This window comes from Apiospora marii, assembly GCF_038362585.1.
Source record: "Apiospora marii strain CBS 49790 chromosome Unknown utg000005l_segment0_segment0, whole genome shotgun sequence".
Lineage (NCBI taxonomy): Eukaryota > Fungi > Ascomycota > Sordariomycetes > Amphisphaeriales > Apiosporaceae > Apiospora > Apiospora marii.
The window spans coordinates 3170765-3185917 of NW_027117377.1; the positions used below are offsets into that span (position 1 = coordinate 3170765).

At 54.1% G+C, this 15153-nt stretch overlaps 6 protein-coding genes across 6 annotated transcripts; 3 read left to right on the forward strand and 3 right to left on the reverse strand.

The window, feature by feature from the left end:
* Nucleotides 1-939: 939 nt before the first annotated feature.
* On the forward strand, nucleotides 940-1656 carry PG985_008901 (ankyrin; the record flags this gene model as incomplete). Its single annotated transcript, XM_066828669.1, has 1 exon — nucleotides 940-1656. The coding sequence occupies one exon, from the start codon at nucleotides 940-942 to the stop codon at nucleotides 1654-1656; it is 717 nt and encodes a 238-aa protein (XP_066683581.1).
* A 357-nt stretch (nucleotides 1657-2013) lies between these two features.
* Nucleotides 2014-3349, reverse strand: PG985_008902 (uncharacterized protein; the record flags this gene model as incomplete). Its single annotated transcript, XM_066828670.1, has 2 exons — nucleotides 2014-2415; nucleotides 2450-3349. 2 exons carry the CDS (start codon nucleotides 3347-3349, stop codon nucleotides 2014-2016), a joined length of 1302 nt encoding a protein of 433 aa, XP_066683582.1.
* A 574-nt stretch (nucleotides 3350-3923) lies between these two features.
* PG985_008903 (uncharacterized protein) lies at nucleotides 3924-4844 on the reverse strand (the record flags this gene model as incomplete). The annotated part of the gene is made up of 1 exon (XM_066828671.1): nucleotides 3924-4844. The coding sequence occupies one exon, from the start codon at nucleotides 4842-4844 to the stop codon at nucleotides 3924-3926; it is 921 nt and encodes a 306-aa protein (XP_066683583.1).
* A 1837-nt stretch (nucleotides 4845-6681) lies between these two features.
* PG985_008904 (aspartic-type endopeptidase) lies at nucleotides 6682-8222 on the forward strand (the record flags this gene model as incomplete). Its single annotated transcript, XM_066828672.1, has 4 exons — nucleotides 6682-7548; nucleotides 7650-7797; nucleotides 7847-8037; nucleotides 8100-8222. 4 exons carry the CDS (start codon nucleotides 6682-6684, stop codon nucleotides 8220-8222), a joined length of 1329 nt encoding a protein of 442 aa, XP_066683584.1.
* A 2834-nt stretch (nucleotides 8223-11056) lies between these two features.
* PG985_008905 (6-phosphofructo-2-kinase) lies at nucleotides 11057-12542 on the forward strand (the record flags this gene model as incomplete). The annotated part of the gene is made up of 3 exons (XM_066828673.1): nucleotides 11057-11162; nucleotides 11254-11957; nucleotides 12021-12542. 3 exons carry the CDS (start codon nucleotides 11057-11059, stop codon nucleotides 12540-12542), a joined length of 1332 nt encoding a protein of 443 aa, XP_066683585.1.
* Nucleotides 12543-13153: 611 nt separating this feature from the next.
* Nucleotides 13154-14650, reverse strand: PG985_008906 (diphthamide synthesis protein-domain-containing protein; the record flags this gene model as incomplete). Its single annotated transcript, XM_066828674.1, has 2 exons — nucleotides 13154-14310; nucleotides 14455-14650. 2 exons carry the CDS (start codon nucleotides 14648-14650, stop codon nucleotides 13154-13156), a joined length of 1353 nt encoding a protein of 450 aa, XP_066683586.1.
* Between the last annotated feature and the right edge of the window lie 503 nt (nucleotides 14651-15153).

The following is a 15153-nucleotide window of genomic DNA, read 5'->3' on the forward strand; positions in this document are numbered from 1 at the left end:
TAAATATTACAACTCGGAGATCCGACTGTAATAGAGTTGCTTAGCTTAGCCAATCACCATCTCCTCGCTTGACGGTTAGGGAAATTCGAGGTGAGATCTACATACGGGTGGATACTGGGTTTATTTTTATCTTCGCCCAGCCAATGTCGGTTAGCACAGTCGGGTGGGGGCAGTTCAGCCCTGTAGATACCCCTGCAATTACTACATCCAATGTCCACGGGTATCGGATTGATTAATATAAGCGACTGCTTCCCCACCAACCCAATCTCAAACCCACGTCCCTCGCTCACTCACTTGCTAACCTCCACATACACTGCCTTTAGATCTCATCATTGACTGCACTGATACAGTCCTGTTGGGAACGAACACCATCAACATGCAGCTCCTAGAACTCCCTTTGGACGTCTTTAAAAACATCGTCTTGTTCATGGTGCAAGAGCAAGGGCTGCGAAAGTCCATGACGAATCGACTTGTATGCCGTATGTTTCCTTGATTGCCGCCTGGGTATATCATGTACCCTGCCTCTAATGACCAGCAGACACATTTGCAAACGAAGTCCTCGATGCCGTGATCTCGACGAGAGCTATCGATGAGATTGCCGAAAGTCCTCTCAGTCTTAGCAGGGTGGAACGGCATTATACTGTGATCGCACGATATCTACATCATCGGGTTCGCACGGATGGACCTGATACCCACCCATGGATCATCACCATTCGCGAAAGTTGCGATTTGCTTGTGAAGCATGCTGTGTCTTCGGCAGATCCTGACCCTAAGCAGGTCGAGAGAATACAGTTCAGCGCATGTCTATGCTTGGCGGTAAGCTCAAGCTCCACCGTTCTCCCAGTCTTGTGGGGACAAGAAAGCAATGAAAAGACTCAATTCGAAGGAGGTACATGGGAGAACAGCCTGGCTATAGCATCATCGATGGGAGACGTGGCTATGGTAGAGTCGCTTAACAGGGGCTCCGATCCCCCTTCATTCTTCGGGAGACCTTCATGGGCTGCCGCTGCCTTCGGCCACCTCGACGTTTTGCAATTCTTCCTGAAGCAGGGAGCTTTGCCCTACGAGCCTACCTTCCGCCACATCACCGACTTAGTGCTCGGGGAAACTCCCCTTGGTGCTGCCGCCTACATGGGCCACGACGATATCGTCCAGCTCTACCTGCAACCACCCTACTTCTGCCCGGAAGTGCAAAACGAAGAGGCGAAGGCCATCTTCGTTGCCGCGGCGGGAAACCAGCCGCAGACACTCCGGAAGCTGCTGGAGCACCGCAAGCAGACCCAGCAAGAAGATTTCCTGGAGATGATCGACGCCGCCCTCCTCTGGAGCAGCCGCCGCGGGGCGCCCGACGCCACCCGCGTTCTCCTGGAGTATGGGGCGCATCCGAACGAGACAGACAAGTCCCCACGCTCGTGTCTACAGCACGCGGCGATCGCCGGCGACGCCGCGACCGTCAAGCTGCTGTTGGATGCGGGGGCTTCCCTGGAGGCGAGCCGCTACATCAACAAGCGCACGAATCCGGAGCTGAATGATCGTTGGCGGAAGAAGTACAGAGACGCCCTGACCGAGGCCAAAATGGGGAACTATGTGGACGTCGTTCGGGTCATAGAGGAAAAGCAGCGGGAGATTGGGGAGGCAAAGGCGGCGGGAGAGTAAAAATGTTTGCGGCATGATAATTATAGGATGACAATGGAACAATGATTCGGGATCCTAAAGGAAGGCTACGATGGCATATACGAGAAAGTTGGTATTTGGAAGGTCGCTGGGCCAGAAGTGATGAAGCATGCTGATACGTGATATATCCTTTTTTTTTCTTTTTCACAAGTGTGGCAATGTGGTGTTGGAAAGTCTTACCTGGCATTTGACTACACTGGCTGTACAAGGCAACTTACCTCCTCATTATCTTGTTGAATACTTACTATCCTATCACGAACCCCAAAAGCGACCCTCTATATCTAGACTTACCGTGCAACCGAGTCCACCAGAATGAATCTCGCGGGTGGAGCGTCACGATTAGTCCTCTGTCGGTAGGTTTGTCCAGGAAACCATGTCGGGCTTCTCGACAACGCGTCGCTGGATGCTTTCGGCAATGTCAGTCCTGCCCAACGTATGCAGCAGGTCGAGAACATCGTACCCAATCCTGACAACCTCGGCATACTCGCAACAGTAGATGAAACCTGTCCAGTCTGCCGCATTATCTAACCGCAGGAAGGCGTCGGCCAGGCTCGTGACCAGGGAACACCACACGGCCACGCTGTCGGCGTCCGTCGTGGCGGCGAGCTGCCGACAAGCAATCGTCGTCTTTCGTGGCTGCTGCTGTTGGTCACGGTCGTTGGGAGCGCTGGCTTGGTAGTGGCGGAAGTCGCAGGCGGGCGGCGACTCGCCCGGCGTCGAGGCCATCATCGCCGCGATCGCCTCGGGCGACGTGGCGGTGTTGAGCCGCACGAACGCCGGGCGCTGGTATCGTACCCGTCCAGCTCAGATATAGCGGTCGCTCCAGCGCGCCTCGTGGGATGATGCGGCGCTCCAACGGGAACCGCTGCTTCTCTGGGTCCAGGATGTCCCTGTTCGGGTCGAGCGTGAACTTGGACGCGGCGCCCGTGCGGATGAACTCCTGCGCCAGTGTGGAGATGAACGCGTTGGGCTTGCATGTCACGATCCATTGTCCTTCGCCCCCTGCGCCCTCCGTGTTGAACGTTCGGGCCACGTACGGGAGGGTGGATAGGAGGGGCCCCGTGACGAAGAAGCCGGCGGCGAGCCGCTTCAGCTCCGTGAGCGAGAAGGCCCGCTTGCCGATGCCGACCGAGACGGTCATGCCGCAGCCCTCCGGGGCATGGAGCTGGAGGCCGTGGTTGAGCGAGTGCACGATGTGCCGCACGTACCGGATACTCTCCAGGTCTCTGGCCCACATGGCCGGCGAGACGATGCGAACCCCGAGCCACCGGTTGCCCTGGGGGATGGAGCTCCGCAGCCACGCCGGGGGCGGCGACGCCGCACTACCGTAGTTGGTGTTTTCGACGCGCCAGATCCAGGCGCGGGGGTCGTCCGTCACGTCCTTGAAACGGTTCTTCCACGCCGCGATGTCGCTGTGGCCATGGTAGGCGACGTCCGCTTCGTAGATCAGTTGTCCGATATAGCTTCTGACGAACGCTGGAACGTAAGCTTCATTGACCGTTGCCGTCGGGTACATGAGGGGCGGCGGTAACTGCCCGATTTCCCAATTTTCTCGGATGTCATCCCGGAGGGCAGCCACCATGTAGTCTATCTTGACGGAGAAGCTTACCTTGTTCTGCTGGTTTGCCGCTCCACCGCTACCACCACCCCCCTGAGGAGGGTTCTGAACCGACATGGTGTCGAATGAGTTGTGCGTGTGTATGCGTCGCTTGCTGGATTTGCAGGAAGTGTTGCATGAAGGATTTTTCTAGATTCGTAGCAGGTAAAACGTGCGGTGGCGTTTGGTGCTTATCAAAGAAACGGGAAGATACCGCTAAATATATAAAGAAGACCAGTAAACACTTTGGCCTAGTCGGCGGACAATGCCTTTGTCGAAGAGCGGAACAGTATGTCTGTTGTGGGAAACTGCGACTGCAGGGTGTCGTTGATTCTCTTTGTTCCGGAATTGAGCACTTCTTAAAGCAGAACAGGGTTTTCGATTTTTCATGTTTCAATTAATCTGGGTTTTCGAGAACTCTGTTTCGTGACGATAGTCGGTGTCGCTCCTAGCCAATCCAAGACGATCACCAGTCACACTGTGGAAAGAGCACCAAGGTCTACTTACACAAAATCACGAAATACCACAGTCCGGAAACTGATCAACTCGCCAAAGCACAGAATCTGGGAGATCTAAGCCATCAAAATAATGCGCGTAATTCATTAGTCATTATTAATACATATCTCATCACCGAACCACGGTCGGTTTGGTATCATATTATGGAACCGTATCCGATGCTCCTCCTGCTGGCCTCCTCCCAAGTCTCTCTCACGATTCTCAGGTACCGAGGCTCGTCAGTTCGCAAGTGGGCGACATGGGGGCTATCTGCGAATAGCTCTGTGCGAGTATGGTAGCCTTTGTCTACGGCTTGCCGAGCATGACGTTCTACATGTGTCCACTCGACCATCTTGTCCTTTTGGCCGTAAATGTAAGCGCGGTTCGACTGGCGCACCTCTGCCATGTTATTGTGGAAGTCGGCGTTGATGAGAAGGTTGTAGGGACGACGCAGAACCTTGACCATGATCATAAAGTAGAAGTTCAGGATGCGAAGGAAGGGCGAAAAGAGCCAGCGGTAAATGCCCTTGGGGATACCTGCCATGATGGCGTTGTAACCCCCGCTGTAGGTCCACAACCCAGGACAGGAATCATAGATGGCGCAGTGAAGGGGGAACGTCTGGCCTGTCTTTTCGCGATAGGAGCTCAGGAGGTGCTTGGTGCTGGCCATGCCACCGTTGGAGAAGACATGTAGCAGGATTTGCGGCCGCTCGGGCGACGCAGCTAGGTAGTTTGCCTTGATTTGGGAGCAGAGATACGACACGGCAGGCTGCACGGCCTCGATGCCTCGCGACTCCCAGAACATCTGCGTGTAGACAAACTTGACGAGTAGGATGCGCGAGGTGGGGTAGAGTGTTTGGTATCTGGTCACGTATTTGGCGATGTGCGTATTCTGTGCGTCCATCCAGCTCGCTATCACGACAAGCTTCGGGTCACGGCTGCTAGCGGCTGTAGCGGATGACGATGTTTGCTGCACTTCAGGAGCCGCCACCGGCTCATAGTAGAAAACGTACTCGCCAATTTCGGTCATACTGGCCAAGGGGTCCGGCCTAGTGGAGACCGTCTGATTTGAGGCCATCACGGTGACTGATCCGGGGAGAGTGGGGACGGAATCAATTGACAATGCTGTTACGCAGAATAAAGGAACCGAAGATGCAAGCGCAGGAATGAAGTAGAAAATCCTTCAACGTGAATCTAACAATGTCAACAGCCCAAGTCGCCTTTTTGTAAGTGTAAGTCATCAATGCAAATATTTGCAGGGTCCATGCAAATGTGTCCATGTCATTTCAGCTGGTTGGGGGGTTGAGATTGAGCTGCACACTAACGAGCTCACCCCACGAATTCGGTAACCAGCTCGTGGGGTGGCCCTTCCCTTCCCTTCAGACAGACCTCGGCTCTTTTCTTTCCCTTGCTTCACTGGAAACCCTTACATGCCTTCCCTGGGACAGCGCACGGCCGAATTGGTGCGCAAATGGCCAACGGAGTCGGTAGAATAATAAAGTAATCAAAGGGAGACCAGCTGTCACCCGACGGTGCAATTATCCCATCCGGCGGGTGAACTGTATTTCCCGTCATGTTGGATGCCAGAATCGCCTTTAAAATCGGTTGGAAATGACAGGGATGGTTGCTGAAGCGTTACATTGGGACCCGAACGCCACGGTTTGACACCCAATTGGGCAGCTTGCCGAAGCCCGAACTGTCCAACAGGAGGTGCCTGCAACCAAGATCCTGCACCCTGGAACCCTGTGCCCTGGCCGTCAGGTTTGGCGTGACAGCTCCCACCCGTTCGATTGCCCTCTCCCGCATTGTCAAGCGTGCGGCTTATAGACGGGGTTCCACCTACCTTTACATTTATCTTTTACTTATCATTGAATCATAAACCATCACCTCGTTCTCGTACATATCACACAGATACATATCATAACGAAACATGTTTCACACCGATCGATTCTCTGAGATCCACCCTACAGTCTGCCAATCAAAGCGCCCCATGGGAGACCCAATTTCGCTTGTACTGTCACGCAGACCTCAGAAAGCCAAGATGTCTTTCGTTCATGCTCAAATACTGACCCTGCTGTTGATGACTGCTACATATCTAGGCTGCTGGAAGCGCTTTAGTTGTAGGTCAGGTACCTACTTTTGATTCTCTAACGAACGCGCCCAGGCCCGGCCCGACCAGTGAGCCAGTCTATGCACGTCACCCCTGAAACTGCTCGATTGCAGGATCGGCAGCCGCGTTCTGCAAGGTTCCCAGGTTTGCGGCAGGTAACATGCATGAATGGAACCCAAATGGAACCATCCATTACGGAGATCGGTAAGGCATGCGCAGTAGCATCCTTTCCAATTATCCTGTGTCGGGGTAAAGTTGCTCGAGCTTCTGCTATGTAAGCCAACAGAAGCCGCCATTGCCCGTTCTGGGTTGCCGGGTTGATCATTCAGCCATGGAAAGAAATGTATATCCTGTAAGTGACCTGTAATCAAGAAGAGACCTCTGATCACTGTGGCTAGTTTTGTAAAGGCACTGAAATCTCCGAATCGCAGTTTTCCCTTCTTCTCAAAAGCTAAATTGTACCCACGCTTGCCGATGTGATGTTTGCTGCAATATACCCCGATGTATGGTCGCCGGCAGGAGCGGAACCTGGCAGACACAACTGCATGTATCCGTTCAATCAGTGGTTACCTCAACTGTCAATGGCAAAGTGCACTCATCGTCGACACTGAATCAGACTAGTCACTGGGAAAGACACGTAGCTACAATTAGTCTTTTGTCCCCTCCTCATGCTCCTGATTCGATCTTGATCACGCTTGTTTATCAATGATTTCTAGCAGAGGGTAAAAGCAACAGAGTGTTCAGACCGCAGTCTTGTTTGAGTCCTTCAACAAGAGTAGCCACTTGTCTTCTATTCAGTGTCAGAATGTTGCCCCTTTTCTTCATCTTTGTGGGCTGCTGCCTGTCCCTCCCTTCGAATTCGCAGCTGCCTCGTCAGCCCATTCTACAAACCGACATTGTTCCCTCACTATCCATCCCTGGAGTCGAGGTCCGCCGGCCACGGCCCTTCTCGAGTGCACCGAGGGTGGCTGTGACCAGGAAGCATGGCAATAACGTCAAGCTTAAGCGCCTTCCCAAAAACCACTCGCACCAACAGCCTTCTGCCGCGGCGTTCTTTGCTGAGAACCTGCGGTCAGATGCTGCACCTGGCGTCTTCCAGACAGGCAACGTCAGTGCTGTCGACTACAGCGCTTCCCAGTACTCGGTGGAGGTAGTTGTGAATGGCTCTCCTGTCGACCTCGTCTTGAATATCGGCGGGTCTGACACTTGGGTCAGAGCCAAGAACTTCACGTGTTTGAATAGCGCGAGCGATCCGTCAATGGGATCACAATGTGACTGGGGCTTGTATGGCGCAACCGGGTTTCCCCATGGCCCAATCCACGACCAGCATTTTGCCATTAAGAACCAAGATGGTTCCGCAGTAAGTGGCAAACTTGGCTATATGGATGTCACGCTTGCCAACGTCACGGTTCACAATCAAGAGATGGCGATTGCCACACAAGGAACATGGCACGGGGATAATATCACGAGTGGTATGCTCGGAATGGCCTATCCTGCTCTGACGTCGGCGTATTCAGGCAATGATCTCAATGACACAAGTGATGAGAACGCTCTTGAATATTCACCCCTTTTTACTTCGATGGTGACGGACGGCCTTGCGGACCCGTACTGGTCTCTAGCAATCAACCGCAATTCGTCTGATGGCTTTATCAGCTTGGGTCACTTGCCGCCAGTCAATCTCAACAAGTCCAACCACATGCAGACTGATTTACTTATTGCAAGTTGAGACCGAGATTGCATGGTTCTAGAGCGTTGTTAGCTAACCCTGACCAGGTGAATTTGGCAAATAAGAAAGCTGCAGAGTACCAGCCCTCATACTATACAGCTGTCTTCGACGGGTTCAAGATCGGAAAGACTGAGATAATCGAGAGCTATCCTCTGGTGCTCGACACTGCTACGACATTGGCCTACCTGCCACCCGGTGAGAACAATGCGTTCCCGGCCAGATATGGTTGCTAACACGAAAACAGATGTGGCCGACACCGTCAATAGCCAGTTCCAGCCTCCTGCAACCTACATCTGGTACTACGGCAGCCATTTCGTACCTTGCCATGCTACGCCGCCGAGGTTTGCAGTGAAGCTGGAGAACTCGCCATTCTATATCAATCCAGTCGACATGATCAACCACGATGTGGTTGATCCACGAACAGGCATGTGCCAGGTGAGTTGTCCTGGTCGCCTGTAAGCTTTGATTACGGACACTGATTAGAGGGATGGCGGTAGACTGGCGTCACATCGGGAAGGGATGGGCCTTATATACTAGGCTTGACGTTCTTGAAGAATGTTGTCGTTGGTTTTGAGATTGCAGCGGGAATAATTGATGTGTATTCGCGAGAACGTTACTGATAGACTTCTGGAAAGGGGAAGGGAGGCAGGAGGGTCTCTTCCTATCAGTTGGATGTTGAGTATGAAATGGCCCGTGCACGTAAGTATGTAGGCTTACCCAGAAGAAGAAACCCCCATGCCCCCACGAAAACGACAGGGAGCGAGATAGCAGGCCAGATCTGGTGGGATGATGGTAGCCCGCGCGATCCGCAGATCCAACAACTGCGCCGTATGAATAGACTCGTGCAGATTTCTATCTCGTCGTCATAACCATCTTTGGTTCCTTCATCGATTATCCAAAGGATAGTCGAAACAAGTTGGACTGAGACTAGCGCTCTGCCGACGGAAACCAAGATCAATCGATCCAACGGATTTGCACCATCTACAGTACATCAGTACATTGGCTCTTTGCAGGTTCAACTCAATGTCTTGGCTTATTTTTCTGTCGTGGCGCCCTCCACGTGTTGATAAGCTTCCCATGCCGGGCAGAAAACGTTTCAATAATGCTGGATCATGACTGGTGCGGCTTTGGCTCCTTGAGATCTGGCTCCCGAGCTCCCTCTCTCTTTTCGGTCCACGAGCCGTCGGTCATTCTCTTCTCCTCAACCCACCAAAGTATGCCGCAGTGCTAAGTAAAAGTCGCCTCAGCTATTGTTCCAACCCCCGCACTGCCACCGTGATCATTTCAGACAGTGTTCCGGCCTCTTCGAATCCGTTACCGTACCCTAGCCTTTTGAGAAACCCAACAAGCAGCAGAAATGCGAGGTGTAGCTGCAGGGGGCCATGCGCCGACCACCCGCGCACGAGGCAATACGTGGAGTTTCAGCAAGGCAAGTTCGACCAGGTCTCCTTTCTTTCAGCTCAGCCTGTCCCAAATAGTAGTCGGTGAAGAAGGACGACCAAGCCCGGGCCAAGTCCAAGCCAAGGGGGGTCGTCTGGAATGTTCGTTAGGCTGGGGGGCGGCGCCGGCGTTCACCCACGCTGCCACTCACGCACACCATACACACACACCGCTACTCCCGAAGCTCGTGGGGCGGTAGGGCTTCACGATGCCGTGTGGCGCCTCCCCCTTTGTCGTCCTCGGCGAGATAGACACGACGGTCGAGTCGGCCGTCGGCCCGCGCCTTACAAGCGTTTCGCCACAAATGGGACCCTCAATGCTTCTATCTCTGCTTCCTTGTATGCGCAGAACCGGGGTTAGTCCCCCGGAGGTTCGAATCCGAGAGTCTTTGGGGCTTCCCGCTAGGAAACGACAGCTCACCTGTCCGCCGCAATCAAGCTCCTGGCTATATTGGATAGCAGACCCCCCCTTACACGACAAGTGTCGTACAATATATGTCTTGGGGGGGCGCACTGTGGTGTAATCCAAGGCTCCTTCCTATTGGAGGCCAGTGCACCGAATGGAAGGAAGAAAACAGTGGACAGCACGAGAATGGTGCAATTGCTGGTGACATCTACACGATGCACATCAACCACCAACCCGATTTTTCAAGTGGGAGAGACACGGTACTTGGAGAACATTGCTCGGTCACACCGAGCCTCTGCCTGCGTTTTTTCTTCCTTGGAATCCCGAACGAACGCGCCTCGGGATGCGGCTTCTATTAGAAACCTGGCTACTTGGCCGCCTTTTACCCGGGGTTCACACCACTTTAGTCACAAAACCACTGCCATTACTCGGAGGTAATGCAACTGGATCTTGGGCGACGAAAAAAAAAAAGGGCAAAGTCCATCTAAACGGCCCCATTGCATGACGTCGTTCCCGCTCTGAACAATTTTTTCCGTCCTCATCTGTTTGATCGTCTACTTTGCTACACAATCACGATGCTGGGGTGCATGCAACGGATGGGGTTTACGATTGTGGCCAACGAAGAAAAAGAAGAAGAAGAAAAAAAGTAGAAGATTTGCTTCCCCCTGGATCAAAGGCTGCAGATTGGGTAGTATCCCATGTGGCTGTCGCTCTTTTCCGTTTCCATTCAGCACCCAATTCTGGTCACAGGCGGCTGGTCTCGTGCCTCCCCGTGCTGCACCGTCACCAGGCGTTGGGGCAGGGGAAGCAGCTTCAGTTCTAGAGGGAAGTGGAGACCCCAGGCCCGGAATCGCCCTTGAGATGCGAGCTTATTCGGCTTCAATTGGGTCTGATGCGGGGTGTTCCATAGCCGGCAGCCCCCCAATTCTGCGCTCAAGTAATGCCAGTGGCCGCTGGATTTTCGCCTTACCAAAGAGTTTGGTCACCGGCACCCCGCTGTACCATTTGCCAATTGCAGTGCTGCTGAGAATTTCCAGCCCACGCACCAGACACGCACCACAGCGCATTGCAGTTGCAGGCAGTTGCAGTGCCAGTGCAGTTGCCGTGCAGCTTCCACCGTCCAGTGACTTTTCCGCTGCATGTGTTCCATGTTCCAATCCTTCCCCCCCAAGCCACTTTCCACCCCTACCCCTAGGATACCCGAGGTGACGGAATCGTTTCTGCATAGACTTTCCTGTCTTGTCACTAGCCAAGCCATCTTACCCGTCAGGTGCAGCGTTCTTGCCAGGAGAGAAGCAGCCATCGTCGAACGACGCCTGGGATGGTCTGATCGGATTTTACTGCTACAGTATATCACGGCTTGCTACGTTTAGAGTTTACATGTACTTTGCATTCGTACAAGGACACCATACACCTTGCTTCTACTCCTTTTCTTGGACAACCAGCTCCTTCTCCAACTCATTTATTTGGTCACTTTTGCGCCTTTTAGCCTGAACATTGATCATTGTGGTCTCGTGCCCGCGCCTCACCACCCAAGTTACAAACTCCTTGGCCTTATATGGTTCCTTGAGCTGCTGCAGATTGCGATATTACACAGAACTTGGCAAACATGGCTCCTCGAGCTAACGGCATAGGCGTGCAGGTGGAAGACACCAAGATATGTGTGGTTATGGTTGGGTTGCCAGCTCGTGGCAAGAGCTTTATTGCGCAAAAAGGTGCGTACACAGTTTCTGTTGCTTCTCCCTTGTCCCGCTAAAGCATGGGAGTGCCTGAGGAGTATAGAGCTAACCCCAACCCGTTCTCCAGCACAACGCTACCTCCAATGGCTCTCAATCGATGCCCAGACATTCAATGTTGGCAATTACCGGCGAACCGAAGCTCCTCATCCCTCCGCAGACTTTTTTGACTTGGGCAATGCCGAGGGCGAGAAACGAAGACGGGCCGCCGCCGAGGCGGCCATGCACGACATGCTGGACTGGTTCCGGAAGGGCGGCGTCATTGGAATCCTGGATGCCACCAATTCCACCAAGGAGCGCCGCAAATGGGTCCTCGACACATGCACAAAGGAGGGCATCGAGGTGTTATTCGTCGAGTCAAAGTGTGACGACGAGTCGATGATCATGGCCAACATTCGCGACGTCAAGCTCACTAGCCCCGACTACGCAGGTCAAGACCCCGAGCAGGCAGCCCAAGACTTCCACGCCCGGATCAAGAACTACGAAAAGGTCTACAAGTCCCTTGACGAAGATGGCGACGAGAACGACTATACATACCTCAAGATCATGGACGTCGGCAGCCAAGTGATCATCAACCGCATACGAGACTACCTGCAAAGCCGGGTGGTATACTATCTGATGAACCTGCATATTCGACCCCGGTCGGTGTGGTTGTCAAGACATGGCGAATCATTGTATAACTTGGACGGTAGAATAGGAGGCGACGCAGACTTGTCTACCCGAGGGCACCAATACGCTCAGAAGTTGCCGGAGCTGGTTCGCGATTCCGTTGGTGTAAGTCATGCGATGCCGCGTACTCGGTTCCATTATTAGTAACACTACTGACTTTCCCCACAGGAGGATCGCCCCCTGACGGTATGGACCTCAACGTTAAAACGGACAATATCGACTGCGCGTTTTCTCCCTGAGAACTATAACCAGCTGCAGTGGAAAGCGCTCGATGAGCTCGATGCTGGTGTTTGCGACGGCATGACGTACCAAGAGATCAAGGACGTATACCCGGAAGACTTTGTTCAGCGTGACGAGGACAAGTACAACTACAGGTATCGCGGCGGCGAATCATACCGCGACGTTGTAATTCGTCTGGAGCCTATCATCATGGAGCTGGAGCGATCCGAAGATATTATCATTGTCACGCACCAAGCCATCCTGAGATGCATCTACGCCTACTTCATGAAGAAGGACCAGTCTGCGAGCCCTTGGATGAACGTGCCCCTGCACACTCTTATCAAGCTGACACCTAGAGCGTACGGTACGGAGGAGCAGCGATTCTCGGCCGACATCCCAGCTGTGAGCACATGGCGAGGAAAGGGCAGCACAGCGAAGCACGAGAACCCCACGGCAGGTGCTAGTATCTAATGGCGGGGGTTGACGAGTGCCTCGGCTTTCTACGTGAGGGCAGAGGGTGGGGAGATGGATGGTGACAACAGCCAATTCTCTCTTGTGTGGGGAGAATTTGAGGTGGAGTGTGGTATTCCTTTAGAGGAAAGCTGTGTTTCCTAAGATATGAGCAATGAAAGAAGCACGAGGTGTCTGTGGGTAAACCCGACACTAATGACTACATACTCTATAGATTTTACGGACTGGTTATGGGGCCCGGCATGTGTTGGTAAAGCACAGCTACAGGCGGAGACGAGGCGTTGAAAACTACATAAGTGGTCGACAGTGACGACGCACGGATTTTGTACATAACTAGTCAAGTCATGAACCAATCCTGCACCGGATTTCGACCCAGCAAATCATAACACAACATTCGATTTAACGGTCATATGCCTAGTTCTAGTGGATCCATCCCCCAGGTATACGGGGTCTAGTCAGGGGTATAGGGAAGATGCTATTGTTCTTGGCTGAACCCCTACTCGCTTGGGTGTGGAACCACGTAGTACGATCTCATCAGTCTTTTATGTCATGAAAACTGGCCGGGTATTCATTCTTCAGATTTGGAGGTTTTCGCTTCTTGCGTTTCTATTCTACGTGGCTTTGACTGGCACCGGGGGTCGTGTCCTCCCCAGCCCCTCGCGCGCGTAGTAGTCCATGGGGTAGGGCCCGCTTCCCCAGTCGGGCCGCTCCTCGAGCGCGATGAGGGCCTCGTAGGGGGTCAAGAGCGGCCGGGGGAAGGCGTAGCCCCAGTCGATGCTGAGGCGGGGACAGGCGACCTGGACCCAGCACTCGACGTCGTCCATGAGGGCGAGCTTGCCGGGGAAGATCTCGCTCAGCAGCAGGTTGACGAAGGGGACGCCGCGCTGCTTCAGCTTGGCCTCGATCAGGCCCAGCGTCGCCGGGTTGCCCTGGCGGCCCAGCGAACCGAGGATCAGCCCCCACTTCTTGGTCGCGCCGCGGGCCGTCCGGATGGCGTCCCGGCGCAGGGTCTGCATCTCGTCGTGCCCGTACGTCTCGCGCGTCAGCTTGCGCGAGTACGGGTCGTACCGGTACGCCGGGATGGTCGGGTTGTGGATCATGATACTCTCGAGGTGGAAGCGGCCGTCGCCGAGGTAGAGTACCAGGTCGACGTTGTCGCTGTCGGGCAGCCGCGGGGAGGTGCAGCCGAGGATCTCGCCCTTGGACAGGGGGGAGATCTGTGGCACGAGGACGCGGAACCCGGCCCGCTCCAGGGCCGACTTGGTGCCGTGGATGGTCGCGTTGAACTGGATGGTGCCGACCAGGGCCAGCGTCTTGGGGGCAGCGAAGTTGCGCTCGAGCGTGGCGAGCAGGTGCGAGGCGTCGATGCCGATGTCAACGAAGACGTAGAGCGTCTTGATCTGGGTCACGTCGACGGGGATCAGGCACGAGTGGGCGTAGTGCACGAGCAGGTCGCAGCCCAGGGCGCGCGCCGTGTAGTCGTCAATGCAGCAGGCGCCGTACGTGACGTCGCCCATGATGAGGGTCTCGATGCCCGGGCAAAACTGCGTCAGGATGTCCGAGATGGTGGTCGCGAACAGCAGCAGACCCTCGGGCATCTGCAGGGCCACCTTGGTGGCGCCCGAGCTCCGGATCCGGTGGATCGTCTTGGGGATCTCGAAGTTGTAGTTGGCCGGCAGCAGGGCCATGGCCTCCTGCAGCGCGGGATCGTTCAGGATCTCCGGCGGGACCGAGTTGAGGAGCCTGGGGGCCCTCCTCGGCTGTGAGACTGTGAATGAATCATGTTAGTGTTGCTTTTTTAAGTAACGACCGCCATCAGGGCGGGGTTTCTTTCGATTTTAAGAGTCAGGGGTGGTTGTCCGTTGCCCCGGGTATGGTATATGGTGTGTGATGATTGTAGTTGTAGTAGTACCTGTGATTGCCCCGCTATCCTCAACTGAGGCGCTGCCATTCTTAGCTGCGCCGGCTGCTGCGGTTTTCCTGCCGACAAATCTCTTCTTGGGCTGTCTTTGCACAGGCTCTGGCGCTGGCGCGGGCTCTGCCGGCGCATCGGCAGCCTCGATGTCGGCGGCATGGCCGAGATCAGTCTGGAGCCTGTCCTCCTCCATGGCTGGCGGGCTTGGTGGGGGTTGCTTTTCAAATTTTACCCCGCGGTCTGATGGTGACTGACTTGACTGACTGATTGCTACGATGGATAGGTTGCCCCAAATCTCAGCAAATCGCAGATGATCCAATCTTTTCTAGATTACGGGCAAGTCCTTTCTCAGCTCCGTGTAATGAACAATCAGTCACCTCGGATGAAATGCGTCCGTTTGACTCGTCGCCACAAATAGTTGTATCAAGTTGGGAATCTTTCAGGGTGGCGCTTTGATGCATATCCCCGATAAACTCTCGCAGCTAAGGTGGTGGGTGGGGATTTGGGTAGGGGCGAGCATTCCATCATGTAGGTTAAGTACCATCAACTTCAAGGCCATACTTTGATCAATACTGTTATTAATTACCTACCTTGTGGCATGTTTTGTGATTGAGCATCGGGATAAAACTGTTTTCAAGGAATCATTATGCATTCGTACGAAGATAATTTGAATGTGAGTATTGTCTCCCGTGATAA